The sequence below is a fragment of the Coregonus clupeaformis genome, chromosome 7 (genome assembly GCF_020615455.1).
Source record: "Coregonus clupeaformis isolate EN_2021a chromosome 7, ASM2061545v1, whole genome shotgun sequence".
In the NCBI taxonomy this organism is placed as follows: domain Eukaryota; kingdom Metazoa; phylum Chordata; class Actinopteri; order Salmoniformes; family Salmonidae; genus Coregonus; species Coregonus clupeaformis.
The window spans coordinates 36913577-36930422 of NC_059198.1; the positions used below are offsets into that span (position 1 = coordinate 36913577).

General features: G+C 48.4%; 1 protein-coding gene across 3 annotated transcripts in view; it reads left to right on the forward strand.

Annotated features, from left to right (window-relative positions):
* The window catches only part of LOC121569346 (semaphorin-5A), a 269684-nt gene that overhangs the window by 191751 nt on the left and 61087 nt on the right, over positions 1-16846 (forward strand). For all 3 annotated transcript variants that reach the window (XR_006001351.2, XM_041880229.2, XM_041880230.2), the window contains exons 13-14: positions 233-414; positions 693-836. Coding sequence is in view for 2 of the 3 variants with exons in the window: in XM_041880229.2 (XP_041736163.2) it covers positions 233-414; positions 693-836 (326 nt within the window). In the remaining variant the exon portion in view is untranslated. The remainder of the gene's footprint in view (positions 1-232; positions 415-692; positions 837-16846) is intronic.

Here is a 16846-nt window from a genome sequence, read left to right on the forward strand (position 1 = left end):
ACACATGAATACCAGTTTTAGTCATCGTCCCTGATGGTGCACATTTATCTCTCTCCCTATCTGTTCCCGCCATCCTCCCCAACCTCCTCCCCCTATTCCAACTCCTTCACTGTGTATTACCCATGGTGCATCAGATTTCCATCTCTCTCATTCTCTCTGTCCCTATAGCCATCATTCCTTTCTGTTGACCTCCACCCTAGTTTGAAGTATTTTCTCCCTGTGATCTCCCCAGGTGCGTAAAGTGACGGTGGATGGAGGGTTTGGGCAGTGGTCAGGCTGGGGGGCCTGTAGCCAGACTGATGGGGGCAGTGCTGGTTCCTGTCTGTGTCGGACCAGGCCTTGTGATAACCCCACACCCCAGTGTGGGGGTCAGTCCTGTCACGGACTCAGCGTGGAGGTCGCCAACTGCTCCAGGTATACAGTCTGTCTGTCTGTCTGTCTGTCTGTCTGTCTGACTGACTGTCTATTGTTCTGCCTGTCTTTCCATTGGTATTTGTCAATCAATCCATCTGCCCTTTGCTCACACAGACTCTAAAAGCTTACAGTTCATGTTTAAGTTAATAAATGAAATACAGTGTGTATTTTATTCGATAGCAGAAACATTTACTCAATAGCAAGCGTTCTGTCTTTCTCCACCCCTCTCTCTCTATGTGTGTGTGTGTGTAACCCTGTGGTCTGTGGTGTCTCCATAGGAACGGTGTGTGGAGCCCCTGGACTCTGTGGGTCCCCTGTAGCACCAGCTGTGGCATTGGCTTCCAGGTCCGCCAGAGGTCCTGCAGCAACCCCACCCCGCGCCATGGAGGACGAGTGTGTGTGGGGCAGAACAGAGAGGAAAGGTAGGGGACACACACATACATTCATACGCATGTACACGCACAAACACACAGCCACACACACACACACACACACACACACACACAGCCACACACACACAGCCACACACACACACACACACACACACACACACACACACACACACACACAGCCACACACACAGCCACACACACACACACAGCCACACACACACACACACACACAAACACACAGCCACACACACACACACACACACACACAGCCACACACACACACACAGCCAAATACACATACACACATACACACAGCCACACACACACACACACACACACACATTCACACAGCCATAAATCCACACCATATATCCAGAAGCAATCCCCTTGCTGGTGTGAGTGTCACAAAAGTATTGAGTCCTTCATCCATCCAGCCAGTCACACATTGTAATGTGAAGCATGGGAAGTATGACTCTTCTTTCCTTATAATGGCTTCAGTCCAACTTCAGTCTGACAGCCAATTAAGAGAGATGTTTCTGAGCCACTATCTGGGCTCCACACAGACGAGGGAGGCTGCCCTCCTCCTATTTTTTTTTCACCTTTATTTAACCAGGGAAGCCAGTTGAGAACAAGTTCTCATTTACAACTGCGACCTGGCCAAGATAAAGCAAAGCAGTGCGATAAAAACATGAACACAGAGTTACATATGGGGTAAAAAAAAAACATAAAGTCAAAAATACAAGAGAAAATATATATATACAGTGTGTGCAAATGTAGCAAGTTATGGAGGTAAGGCAATAAATAGGCTATAGTGCAAAATAATTACAATTAGTATTAACACTGGAATGCTAGATGTGCAAGAGATTATGTGCAAATAGAGATACTGGGGTGCAAAAGAGCAAAATAAATAACAATATAGGGATGAGGTAGTTGGGTGGGCTAATTTCAGATGGGCTGTGTACAGGTGCAGTGATCGGTAAGGTGCTCTGACAACTGATGCTTAAAGTTAGTGAGGGAGATAAGAGTCTCCAGCTTCAGAGATTTTTGCAATTCGTTCCAGTCATTGGCAGCAGAGAACTGGAAGGAATGGCGGCCAAAGGAGGTGTTGGCTTTGGGAATGACCAGTGAGATATACCTGCTGGAGCGCAGACTACGGGTGGGTGCTGCTATGGTGACCAATGAGCTAAGATAAGGCAGGGATTTGCCTAGCAGTGATTTATAGATGACCTGGAGCCAGTGGGTTTGACGACGAACATGTAGTGAGGACCAGCCAACAAGAGCGTACAAGTCACAGTGGTGGGTAGTGTATGGGGCTTTGGAGACAAAACGGATGGCACTGTGATAGACTACATCCAATTTGCTGAGTTGAGTGTTGGAGGCTATTTTGTAAATGACATCGCCGAAGTCAAGGATCGGTAGGATAGTCAGTTTTACGAGGGCATGTTTGGCAGCATGAGTGAAGGAGGCTTTGTTGCGAAATAGGAAGCCGATTCTAGATTTAACTTTGGATTGGAGATTCTTAATGTGAGTCTGGAAGGAGAGTTTACAGTCTAACCAGACACCTAGGTATTTGTAGTTGTCCACATACTCTAGGTCAGACCCGTCGAGAGTGGTGATTCTAGTCGGGTGGGCAGGTGCCAGCAGCGTTCGATTGAAAAGCATGCATTTAGTTTTACTAGTGTTTAAGAGCAGTTGAAGGCTACTGAAGGAGTGTTGTATGGCATTAAAGCTCGTTTGGAGGTTTGTTAACACAGTGTCCAATGAAGGGCCAGATGTATACAAAATGGTGTCGTCTGCGTAGAGGTGGATCTGAGAGTCACCAGCAGCAAGAGCGACATCATTGATATACACGGAGAAAAGTGTCGGCCCAAGAATTTAACCCTGTGGCACCCCCATAGAGACTGCCATAGGTCCAGACAACAGGCCCTCCGATTTGACACACTGAACTCTATCTGAGAAGTACTTGGTGAACCAGGCGAGGCAGTCATTTTTAGAAACCAAGGCTATTTAGTCTGCCAATAAGAATGCGGTGGTTGACAGAGTCGAAAGCCTTGGCCAGGTCGATGAAGACGGCTGCACAGTACTGTCTATTATCAATTGCGGTTATAATATCGTTTAGGACCTTGAGCGTGGCTGAAGTACACCCATGACCAGCTCGGAAACCGGATTGCATAGCGGAGAAGGTACGGTGGTATTCGAAATGGTCGGTGATCTGTTTGTTAACTTGGCTTTCAAATACTTTCGAAAGGCAGGGCAGGATGGATATAGGTCTGTAGCAGTTTGGATCTAGAGTGTCACCCCCTTTGAAGAGGGGGATGACCGCGGCAGCTTTCCAATCTCTGGGGATGTCACGAGTTGCTAGCCAGAACCCAGAAGCAGACCAGGACAAGGTAAGTTGAAACGAAGGGGAGTGTTTATTTACAAGTTCAAGAGTGATGCTGAATAATCCAGGGAACAGAGCGGGCGGCGTTGATTAGTTGTTGGGGGTGCAGTGGTTGAGCCCATCCTGGGTCGGCAGCCGCCGACCACCAGGCAGAGGTTGGATGAAGGTTCCGGACGGGTGACTGCAGATGGAACAAAAACGGGGGTAAGTAAGCAACAAACCAACAAGGTGCAAAAACAACAAAACTAACGCTAGGCTCTAAGACTGATACTCTGGTAAACCTACTGTTCATGGCTAACGATCCGGCAGGGAATGGATGTTAGGCCAGAGCCTAAGAAGGGTGATGATCAGGACCAGGTGTGCAGATTGCTGATGGGATGCAGGTGCGGAAATCAAGAGAGCTCCCGGAGCGTTCCAGAACCCTCGGGAAACTGGAGATCACGAACATAACAACTAGTCCACAGACCGGACCCGACTCAGACTGCCGGGATCGTTACAGTCCCCCTCCGACAACGCCACCGGGCGGACTCCCGGAGCGCCAGGATGGAGGCGGTAGAAGTCACTGATGAGGTCAGCATCTAGGACCTGTCGCCGCGGAATCCAACTCCTCTCTTCAGGACCATACCCCTCCCAGTCCACGAGATACTGGAAACCCCGGCCCCGCCGTCTGGAATCCATGATGCGACGCACCGTGTAGGCAGGACCACCTCCGATCATCCGAGGAGGAGGAGGAGGAGGCGGAGGAGGCAACAGAGGACTGAGGAAAACAGGCTTGAGGCAGGAGACATGAAAGGTGGGATGGACTCTGAGCGTCCTCGGGAGTTTGAGTCGAACTGCCACCGGATTGATCACCTTCTCCACCACAAACGGACCAATGAACCCGGTAACAACTTCCTAGACTCAGTCCGTAGGGAAGATCCCGTGGCCAACCAGACCCTATCTCCGATGGTGTAGATGGGAGCGGGGATCCGGCGACGATTCGCCTGGAGCTGATACCGGTCCGAAACTCTAAGGAGTGCTTTTCTGGCCCGATGCCAGGTCCGGTGGCAACGGCGAATATGGACCTGAACAGAAGGCACTGAGAGCTCCTTCTCCTGAGAAGGGAACAAGGGAGGTTGGTAGCCATACAGGCACTGGAAGGGAGACATCCCAGTGGCAGATGTAGGGAGAGTATTGTGGGCATACTCCAACCCAAGGCAACTGAGAGACCCAGGAGGTGGGGTTGGAAGAGGCCAGACAGCGTAGCGTGGATTCCATCTTCTGGTTGGCTCTCTCCGCCTGACCATTAGATTGGGGGTGAAAACCAGATGTGAGACTGACTGTAGCTCCAATGGCCAAACAGAAGGACTTCCAGACAGCAGAGTGTAAACTGAGGGCCACGGTCGGAAACGATATCACTGGGCAACCCGTGGACCCTGAAAACCTCCCTAACCAGGATCTCGGACGTCTCCGAGGCAGAGGGAAGCTTGGCAATAGGCACAAAGTGGGCGAACTTGCTGAATCTGTCCACGATAGTCAGAACGACCGTGTTCCCCTCAGAAGCGGGCAACCCAGTGACAAAGTCCAGGGCCAGGTGCGACCATGGTCGCCGGGGAATAGGAAGGGGTGAAGTAGTCCAGAGCTGGGCCGATTGGTACTCTTATTCTGCGCACACACTGGACAGGCAGCAACATAACCCCGAGTATCCTCGGCCATGGCAGGCCACCAAAAGCGTCTGCGAAGAAACGCCATTGTCCGAGCCACGCCAGGGTGACAAGCCATCTTGCTGGCGTGGGACCATTTGAGGACAGCAGGACGAACCGACTCAGGCACAAACAACCGACCGGGTGGACCGTTACCGGGACCGGGCTGAGTCCGAAGGGCCGCCAGCACCTCCTCCTCAATCTTCCACATAACTGCTCCCACGACGCAGTTCCGGGGGAGAATTGTCTCGGTCTTGGACCCACTCTCCTCCGTCTTGGAGAACATCCGGGACAAGGCGTCCGCCTTGCCGTTCTTAGATCCAGGTCGGAACGTCAGGGAAAACTTGAATCGTCCGAAAACAACGCCCACCTGGCCTGACGGGAGTTGAGACGTTTAGCCGATTGCACGTAAGCAAGATTCTTGTGGTCAGTCCAGACAATAAACGGTTGCTCCGCCCCCTCCAACCAGTGGCGCCACTCCTCCAAGGCAAGTTTCACCGCAGAAGCTCCCGGTTACCCACATCGTAATTCCTCTCCGCAGGCGAAAGGCGACGAGAGTAGTAGGCGCAGGGATGGAGTTTACTGTCCGTGGAGCATCGCTCTGCGACAGGATGGCGCCAACTCCCACATCAGACGCGTCCACTTCAACGACGAACTGACGGGCCGTGTCCGGTTGAGAGAGAATCGGTGCGTTGGTGAATCGCCTCTTCAAATCCAGAAACGCTCGATCCGCCTCCGGATTCCACTTGAAGGTCCTGATACTGGAAGTCAAGGCAGTTAACGGAGCCACACGGCTGTAATCCCGGATGAATCTGCGGTAGAAATTCGCAAACCCCAAAAATCTCTGGAGCTGCAATCTCGTACCGGGCTGGGCCCATTCCAGAACCGCTCTAACCTTCTCCTGGTCCATCCTAATCTCTCCCCTGGAGATGATGTACCCGAAAAGGATGTCGTGTGGGCGTGAAACTCGCACTTCTCGGCCTTCACGAACAGGCGATTCTCCAACAATCGCTGCAGAACCTGCCGGACATGCTGGACGTGGTCGGAAGGTTCCTTCGAGAAGATCAGAATGTCATCCAGGTAAACAAACACAAAGAGACCGATCATACTCTCTCAGGACGTCGTTCACCATACTCTGGAATACCGCTGGAGCATTGGTCAGTCCAAACGGCATCACCTGATACTCGAAGTGACCCATCGGTGTATTGAAACCCGTCAACCACTCGTCCCCCTCTCTGATCCGGACCATGTGATACGCATTGCGTAGGTCTAGCTTGGTGAACACCGTAGCACCCTGTAAGGAGTCGAAGGCAGAACTCATCAAGGGCAGGGGATACTTGTTCTTGACCGTGATGTCATTCAACCCCGATAATCAATACACGGTCGAAGAGAGCCATCCTTCTTACCCACAAAGAAGAATCCTGCCCCCAGGGGTGATGACGAAGGGACGAAACGAGACCAGCAGCTAGGGACTCCTTGATGTAGGTCTCCAAAGCCTCACGTTCAGGTCGGGAGATACTGTATAACCTTCCCTTGGGGTAGACAGCTCCAGGGAACAGGTTGATGGCACAATCATATGGTCGGTGGGGGAGGGAGTGACAGAGCCTTCTGCTTACTGAAAACTTCCCCCAAATCGTGATATGTCTCGGGAACCAGGGACAAATCTGGGGGGTTTAGCCTCAATCACCTGACTGGGAACCGAATGGGGGCAGGCAGTCTTGAGACAGTTAGCATGACAATCAAGGCTCCAACTCGTTACCTTGCCCGTCACCCAATCGAACGTGGGATTGTGTTCCTTCAGCCAGGGGTATCCAAGGACCAGAGGAACCTGGGAAGACGGCAGAATGAAGAATGAAATCATCTCAGAATGATTCCCCGACAACCGCATCTTAACCGGTTCAGTCCTCATCGTGATACGTGCCAGACTACTGCCGTCCAGAGTGGTAGCTTCAATGGCTTCCGGCAATTGCTCCTTGGAAAGCCCCAGCTGTTCCACCAACTCGGCATCTAGAAAGCTTCCATCGGCACCTGAATCGATAAAGCGTTAATCGCTAAGCTCTGATTCCTGTTCATAAGGGTAGCCGGGAAACGGGGTCTGACAGAGGTATTGAGAGGTCGAAACTGGCTCGCTAAAAGTCCTCCCAACTTTAGCGAGCCGCGCAGTTTGACGACCCGACTGGAACCTGAGAAGCTGATCGGTTGGACGGAGCCCATTGCTTCTCCCTCCTTCGCTCTCGGACTCGATTATCCACCCGAATAGACAAGGCTACCAAGCTGTCCAGGTCACTAGACTCCGGATAGGAGATCAACTCATCCTTGAGCTGCTCCGACAGACCCTGGTAAAAGGCCGCTTGCAGAGCCTCCTCATTCCACCCACTCTCCATAGCCAACGTCTTGAACTCGATCACGAAGTCGGCCACGCTGCGAGTTCCTTGGCGAAGCGAAAACAGGCGCCTAGCTGCGTCCCTCCCTCGGACGGAATGGTCGAAGAGCTTCCTCATCTCGGCCGTGAACCCCTGGTATGAAGCCATGCAGGGATCCTGTCGTTCCCAAACGGCTGAAGCCCACTCCAGCGCTCGACCACGCAGCAACTCAATCACAAAGGCTATCCTAGCCTTGTCTGTGGCATAAGAGTAGGGCTGTAGATCGAACACTAATCCACACTGCATAAGGAAGGAACGGCATCTTCCCAGCTCCCCCTCATATTTATCCGGTGTCGGAACCTTGGGCTCACGGAAGGACACAGCTTCAGAAGCGGCAGGCGAGATGGGTGAAACCGGTAGTGGATCTTCCACCGGACACTTGCGTTGGTTCTGGACCTCCGTCAGACCGGTGAAAGGTTCCGAACTGACAACGCGATCTCCTGTAGTACCGTGCTATGATGGCCCAACATCTTCTCCTGCTGGGTAATGGCATGGCGAACAGAGTCCAGGTCCGCTGGGTTCATTACTGGCCGGATCGTTCTGTCACGAGTTGCTAGCCAGAACCCAGAAGCAGACCAGGACAAGGTAAGTTGAAACGAAGGGGAGTGTTTATTTACAAGTTCAAGAGTGATGCTGAATAATCCAGGGAACAGAGCGGGCGGCGTTGATTAGTTGTTGGGGGGTGCAGTGGTTGATCCCATCCTGGGTCGGCAGCCGCCGACCACCAGGCAGAGGTTGGATGAAGGTTCCGGACGGGTGACTGCAGATGGAACAAAACGGGGGTAAGTAAGCAACAAACCAACAAGGTGCAAAAACAACAAAACTAACAGCTAGGCTCTAAGACTGATACTCTGGTAAACCTACTGTTCATGGCTAACGATCCGGCAGGGAATGGATGTTAGGCCAGAGCCTAAGAAGGGTGATGATCAGGACCAGGTGTGCAGATTGCTGATGGGATGCAGGTGCGGAAATCAAGAGAGCTCCCCGGAGCGTTCCAGAACCCTCGGGAAACTGGAGATCACGAACATAACAACTAGTCCACAGACCGGACCCGACTCAGACTGCCGGGATCGTTACAGGGGATCTCAGACGTTATGAAAGAGAGGTTGAACAGACTAGTAATAGGGGTTGCGACAATTTCGGCGGCTAGTTTTAGAAAGAAAGGGTCCAGATTGTCTAGCCCAGCTGATTTGTAGGTGTCCAGATTTTGCAGCTCTTTCAGAACATCAGCTCTCTGAATTTGTGTGAAGGAGAAGCGGGGGGGCATGGGCAAGTTGCAGCGGAGGGTGCAGAGTTGGTGGCCGGGGGTAGTGGTAGCCAGGTGGAAAGCATGGCCAGCCGTAGCAAAATGCTTGTTGAAATTCTCGATTATTGTAGATTTATCGGTGGTGATAGTGTTTCCTAGCCTCAGTGCAGTGGGCAGCTGGGAGGAAGTGCTCTTATTCTCCATGGACTTTACAGTGTCCCAAAACTTTTTTGGAGTTAGTGCTACAGGATGCAAATTTCTGTTTGAAAAAGTTTGCCTTTGCTTTCCTGACTGCTTGTGTATATTGGTTCCTAACTTCCCTGAAAAGTTGCATATCGCGGGGGCTATTTGATGCTAATGCAGTACGCCACAGGATGTTTTTGTGCTGGTCAAGGGCAGTCAAGTCTGAGGAGAACCAGGGGCTATATCTGTTCTTAGTTCTGTATTTTTTGAATGGGGCATGTTTATTTAAGATTGAGAGGAAATTACTTTTAAGGAACAACCAGGCATCCTCTACTGACAGAATGAGATCTATATCCATCCAGGATACCTGGGCCAGGTCAATTAGGAAGGCCTGCTCGCTAAAGTGTTTTAGGGAGCGTTTGACAGTGATGAGGGGTGGTCGTTTGACCGCGGACCCGTTACGGATGCAGGCAATAAGGCAGTGATCGCTGAGATCCTGGTTGAAGACAGCTGAGGTGTATTTAGAGGGTAAGTTAGTCAGGATGATATCTATGAGGGTACCCATGTTTACGGATTTAGGGTTGTACCTGGTAGGTTCGTTGATAATTTGTGTGAGATTGAGGGCATCTAGTTTGGATTGTAGGATGGCCGGGGTATTAAGCATATCCCAATTTAGGTCACCAAGCAGTACGAACTCTGAGGATAAATGGGGGGCAATCAATTCACATATGGTATCCAGGGCACAGCTGGGGGCTGAGGGGGGTCTGTAGCAAGCGGCAACAGTGAGAGACTTATTTCTGGAAAGGTGGATTTTTAGAAGTAGAAGCTCAAACTGTTTGGGCACAGACCTGGATAGTATGATAGAGCTCTGCAGGCTATCTCTACAGTAGATTGCAACTCCACCCCCTTTGGCATTTCTATCTAGACGGAAAATGTTATAGTTGGGGATGGAAATTTCAGAATTTTGGTGGCCTTCCTAAGCCAGGATTCAGACACTGCTAGAACATTAGGGTTGTGGAGTGTGCTAACGCAGTGAATAACTCAAACTTAGGAAGTAGACTTCTGATATTTACGTGCAAGAAACCAAGACTTTTGCGATTACAGAAGTCAGCAAATGATAGCGCCTGGGGAGTAGGAGTGATACTGAGGGCTGCAGGGCCTGGGTTAGCCTCTACATCACCAGAGGAACAGAGGAGGACTAGAATAAGGATACGGCTAAAGGCTTTAAGAGCTGGTCTTCTAGTGCGTTGGGTACATAGAATAAAGGGGGCAGATTTCCGGGTGTTGTAGAAAAGATTCAGGGCATTATGTACAGACAAGGATATGGAAGGATATGAGTAAAGTGGAGGTAAACCTAAGCGTTGGGTAACAATGAAAGAGATAGCATCACTGGAGGCACCAATTGAGTCGTTCTCCGCGTGTGGGACAAAGGAGCTATCTAAGGCAGGTTTAGCTGGGCTGGGGGATCTACAGTGAAATAGTACAATTAGAAATAACCGAAAAAACAATAAGCTAACCATGTTGACAAGGGAGAGAGGCATAAAGCAATCACAGGTGTAATTTGAGAGAGCTAAGACAACAGCTGGTAATGACGACACAGTTTGGGCTGAGGCTAAACATAAACAGGATGCAGTACCGTAAAAAGGAACAGTCCAGCAGACATCAGCTGTATAGCTGAGTTATCATAAGGTCCGGTGAACAGCAATAGGATAGTTCGGAGGCTGCTAAAGCACTAGCGAGGAAGAGGCCACGGCTAGCGTGTGCTAGCGGGCCGGGGCTAGCAGATGGAATCTTCGTGGTCGACGTCGTAACCACATCAGACGATTTCGTCGGCAGACCAGTCGTGTAGGATCGGCGGGGCTCCGTGTCAACACTAGGTGGTCCCGTCCGGTTGACAGAGGTAGATAGCCGGGAGATGGGCCTAGCTCAGGATGATTAGCCAGACCACAACGTCCATTTTGTTGCAGCTAGCTGGTAGCGATGAATCCGGAGTTAAAGGTCCAGTGATTCAGTGATTCCGGCAGAAAACTGATAACGCGCTGTGCAGACTGGCCGAATAATAGTCCAGACTAGAGCTGGCTGGTGAGTGGTGCAGGCCACGGACAATGGTGAAAAACCGCTAACGGTAGCTGATAGCAAGTAGCTAGTTAGCTGGCTACTCCCGTCCGGTAGACCTAGAGGTAGATATGAGCCTGGCTCTAGGCTAGCTCGAGGCTAACTGGTGCTTGCATCGGGGGCAGTGGTGATTAGCCAGACAGCAACATCCTCCTAAAGCTCCGGCTCCACTGCTTTGGTCTGGAATAATCACCTCCAACAAGATGTTCAGAAGGTTTCTAAGCAACCTGCAAGGCCCTCTGAAAAATGGGATGTACGGAGAAAGAAGGTGAAGAAGAAGAGAGTAGAAGAGAGAGAAAGGTGAGAGGGAGGGGAGATGGCAGGTAGAGAAGGTCAAGAGGTGGAGAGAGAGAGAGAGAGAGAGAGAGAGAGAGAGAGAGAGAGAGAGAGAGAGACCTGGCTCACAAGAGAAGACAGGCTATGTGCACACTGCCCACAAAATGAGGTGGAAACTGAGCTGCACTACACATATTTCCCTCAGATTACAGCGATCCACAAAGAATTCGAAAACAAACCCAATTTTGATAAACTCCCTTATCTACTGGGTGAAAAACCACAGTGTGCCATCACAGCTGCAAGATTTGTGACCTGTTGCCACAAGAAAAGGGCAACCAGTGAAGAACAAACACCATTGTAAATACAACGCATATTTATGTTTATTTATTTTTCCATTTGTACTTTAACTATTTGCACATTGTTACAACACTGTATATATACATAATATGACATTTGAAATGTCTTTATTCTTTTGGAACTTCTGAGTGTAATGTTTACTGTTAATATTTATTGTTTATTTCACTTTTGTTTACTATCTACTTCAAATAAAATAAAATAAAATAAAATGTTATTGGTCACATGCGCCGAATACAACAGGTGCAGATATTACAGTGAAATGCTTACTTACAGCCCTTAACCAACAGTGCATTTATTTTTAACAAAAAAAGTAAAAATAAAACAACAACAAAAAAAGTGTTGAGAAAAAAAAGAGCAGAAGTAAAATTAAGTAACAGTAGGGAGGCTATATATACAGGGGGTACCGTTGCAGAGTCAATGTGCGGGGCACCGACTAGTTGAGGTAGTTGAGGTAATATGTACATGTGGGTAGAGTTAAAGTGACTATGCATAAATAATTAACAGAGTAGCAGCAGCGTAAAAAGGATGGGGGTGGGGGGCAGTGCAAATAGTCCGGGTAGCCATGATTAGCTGTTCAGGAGTCTTATGGCTTGGGGGTAGAAGCTGTTGAGAAGTCTTTTGGACCTAGACTTGGCACTCCGGTACCGCTTGCGTCCGGTAGCAGAGAGAACAGTCTATGACTAGGGTGGCTGGAGTCTTTGACAATTTTGAGGGCCTTCCTCTGACACCGCCTGGTATAGAGGTCCTGGATGGCAGGAAGCTTGGCCCCAGTGATGTACTGGGGCCGTACGCACTACCCTCTGTAGTGCCTTGCGGTCGGAGGCCAAGCAGTTGCCATACCAGGCGGTGATGCAACCAGTCAGGATGCTCTCGATGGTGCAGCTGTAGAATTTTTTGAGGATCTGAGGACCCATGCCAAATCTTTTCAGTCTCCTGAGGGGGAATAGGCTTTGTCGTGCCCTCTTCACGACTGTCTTGGTGTGTTTGGACCATGATAGTTCGTTGGTGATGTGGACACCAAGGAACTTGAAGCTCTCAACCTGTTCCACTACAGCCCCGTCGATGAGAATGGCAATGTTAACATACAGCCCCGTCGATGAGAATGGCAATGTTAACATACGTTTCCCATGCCAATAAAGCCCTTAAATTGAATTGAATTGAATTTAGAGAGAGAGAGAGAGGGGGACATGCCCACAATCCCATATAGGCCCCCTCAGATCAGACCTATGCCCCTCCTGCCCACCCCATGCCCTCCGCTCACGCAAAGAGGGCCTCAACATGAAAGTCACACATACGCCCAGGCCGTGAGCAGGCAAACAGGCCCAACCCCCAATCTTACACTAGCCCAAACCAATGGCATGTAACAGATGCTCAGCAGACTCTGCTCACACTTACTGGTCTGAGGCCAAACCACACGACCAACAACATTAGACACTTTATGGAACACAAAGCCTGGATGTATGAAAATTGTATGCACTCACTAACTGTAAGTCGCTCTGGATAAGAGCGTCTGCTAAATGACTAAAATGTAAATGTAAATGGAATATCCAAGGCCTGAGGTCATCTGCCTTTGGCCTAAAGAGCAGGAACCTGGACTTCACCAAATACATCAGAAATACAGACATTGTAATCCTACAAGAAACATGGTATAGAGGAGATGGACCCACTGGTTGCCTTCTAGGTTACAGAGAGCTGGTTGTCCCATCCACCTAACTACCAGGAGTAAAACAGGGAAGGAACTCAGGGAGTAGACAGTCTCTTTCCTTTTATTTTTATTTATCCTTTATTTAACTAGGCAAGTCAGTTAAGGGCAAACTCTTATTTACAATGACGGCCTACCCCGGGCAAACCAGGATGACGCTGGGCCAATCGTGCGCCGCCCTAGAGGGGGAAATCAGTAATTTCCAGGCCCAGGGACATGTACTCGTCTGTGGCGACCTAAATGCCAGAACTGGATAAGAACCTGACACTCTCAGCACACAGGGGGACAAACACCTACCTGGAGGTGACAGCATTCCCTCCCGCATATGCCCCCCTAGGCACAACTATGACAACATAACCAACAAAAACGGGTCACAACTCCTGCAGCTCTGTCGCACGCTGGGTATGTACATAGTCAATGGTAGGCTTCGAAGGGACTCCTACGGTAGGTACACCTATAGCTCATCTCTTGGCAGTAGTACTGTAGACTACTTTATCACTGACCTCAACCCAGAGTCTCTCCGAGCGTTCACAGTCAGCCCACTGACATCCCTATCAGATCACAGCAAAATCACAGTCTAATTGAACAGAGCAATACTCAATCAAGAGGCATCAAAACCAAAGGAACTGAATAATATTAAGAAATGCTATAGATGGAAGGAAAATAGTGTGTAAACCTACCAAAAAACTATTAGGCAACAACAAATTCAATCCCTTTTAGATAACTTCCTGGACAAAATATTTCACTGTAATAGTGACGGTGTAAATTTGGCAGTAGAAAACCTAAACAGTACATTTGACCTCTCAGCTTCCCTATCAAATCTAAACATTTAAAGGAGACAACCTAAAGAATTTTACAACAATAACAAATGGTTTGATGATGCCAATAAAGCCCCTTAAATAGAATAGAATTGAGAGAGAGAGAGAGAGAGAGAGAGAGAGAGAGAGAGAGAGAGAGAGAGAGAGAGAGAGAGAGAGAGAGAGAGAGAGAGAGAGAGAGAGAGAGAGAGAGAGAGAGAGAGAGAGAGAGAGAGAGAGAGAGAGAGAGAGAGAGAGAGAGAGAGAGAGAATGTGTGTATTGAACTAAGATAAACATGTGACCGTAAAATAAATGAAGTGAAAGTGTAAAGACAGTAGAAAGGTAAACGACTCAATCTTCCAAAGTGACCGAGAATCAGTTTAGATGTATCAATTGTTCGAGACTTTCCATGTCCCCCCCAATGACTGTATACATGAATGGATAAAGCTATCGATCACGTGACACCATGTAGTCCTATTTGAAGACTCAATAGCACATTGAAGCCAATGAATGCAGTCTCATGGAGACATACAAGTGCATTCGGAATGTATTCAGACCCCCTTGACCTTTTCCACATTTTGTTACATTACAGCCTTATTCTAAAATGGATTCAATATTGGGTTTTTTCTCATCAATCTACACACAATACCCCATAATGACTAAGTGATAACAGGTTTTAATAGATGTTTGCAAATGTATAAAAAAAAAAAAAAAAAGAAATACCTTATTTACATAAGTATTCAGACCCAGTTATTTTATTTTTTTTGTCATTTAGCAGACGCTCTTATCCAGAGCGACTTACATGAGCAATTAGGGTTAAGTGCCTTGCTCAAGGACACATCGGCAGATTATTCACCTAGTCGGCTCGGGGATTAGAACCAGCAACCTTTCGGTTTCTGGCACAACACTCTTAACCACTAAGCTACCTGCCGCCCTGTTCAACCTGTTTCCATTGATCATCCTTGAGATGTTTCTACAAATTGATTGGAGTCCACCTGTGATAAATTCAATTGAATGGACATGATTTGTGTGTATCATGTCAAAACGACCATAGCCCGGATTTGAACCAGATCGAACATCTCTGGAGAGACCTGAAAATTGCTGTGCAGCGAAGCACCCCACCCAACCAGACAGAGCTTGAAAGGATCTGCTGAGAAGAATGGGAGAAACTCCCCAAATACAGGTGTGCCAAGCTTGTAGCATCATACCCAAGAAGACTCAAGGCTATAATCGCTACCAAAGTTGCTTCAACAAAGTACTGAATAAAGGGTCTGAATACTTATGTAAATGTGATATTTCCTGGTGTTTTTTGTAATACATTTGCAAAAATGTCTAAATACCTGTTTTTGCTTTGTCATTATGGGGTATTGTGCGTAGATTGATGAGGGAAAAAAACGATTTAATCCATTTTAGAATAAGGCTGTAACGTAACAAAACGTAGAAAAAGTCAAGGGGACTGAATACTTTCAGAATGACCTGTAAGTGACGTTTCAGGCTAGCTCAGTTCTGCCCCCTCTTTTTGAGTACCTCAAGTTGAAGGCCGACTGGGCTACTGCAGGCTGCCATTAGAAACTATTTTAAAATAATAGAACATACATTTGGTACCATGATTGTCTTAGAAAAAAAGGTTTATTTACACGAAGATTGCCATTTTCCCATTTACTATAATGGGGGATCCTGTTTTCTGAAAACATTGCCTGAACTATGTGACTTTAATGAGAAGGGGCAGTCATTCTCCCCTGGCCCCTCCTCCTCCATCTGTCTCTCCTTATCTCCCTCCCTCCCTCTTGCTTTCCTTGTCTCTCTCTCCCTCTCTGCTTCTTTCAAACTACCTGCTCAGATAATAAAACACCTTGTGCCAGCCCAGCGGTGAACAGTGGAGCTGTGATATTGAGAGAATCCATCAGGGTCCTACAGTAGGGCTTGGTGGTTTTACACACTGTGGAGGAGACACTTGTTAATGGGTGAAATATGCTGTGTCACTATCACTCTCTCCTAGAGAAGACAAGGGTCTGTCTGTCAGAAAAGGAGAAGGGTCTGTCTGTCAGATAAGAGAAGGGTCTGTCCGTCAGAGAAGGAGAATGGTCTGTCTTTCAGAGAAGAGAAGGGTCTGTCTGTCAGAGAAGACAAGGGTCTGTCTGTCAGAGAAGACAAGGGTCTGTCTGTCAGAGAAGAGAAGGGTCTGTCTGTCAGAGAAGAGAAGGGTCTGTCTGTCAGAGAAGACAAGGGTCTGTCTGTCAGAGAAGACAAGGGTCTGTCTGTCAGAGAAGAGAAGGGTCTGTCTGTCAGAGAAGAGAAGGGTCTGTCTGTCAGAGAAGACAAGGGTCTGTCTGTCAGAGAAGAGAAGAGAAGGGTTTCATGATTCTCACGCGCTGTTTGCTCTTTCTCTCCTCTCTATCTCAGTTCAAATGAAAAGGCTTTATTGGCATGGGAAACATATGTCTACGTTGCCAAAGCAAGTGAAATAGTTAATTAACAAAAGTGAAATAAACAATAAAAAATTTACAGTAAACGTTACACTCATTACACTCCAAAGGAATAGAGACATTTCAAATGTCATATTATCTCTCTCTCTCTCTCTCTCTCTCTCTCTCTCTCTCTCTCTCTCTCTCTCTCTCTCTCTCTCTCTCTCTCTCTCTCTCTCTCTCTCTCTCTCTCTCTCTCTCTCTCTCTCTCTCTCTCTCTCTCTCTCTCTCTCTCTCTCTCTCTCTCTCTCTCTCTCTCTCTCTCTCTCTCTCTCTCTCTCTCTCTCTCTCTCTCTCTCTCTCTGAGGCCAGATGGATGTGGTTAGAGCTACAGTATAGAAAGGCATCAGGCACATGCAATAGCCACACACACACACACACACACACATTCCAGGTATAAAAAAGTAAAT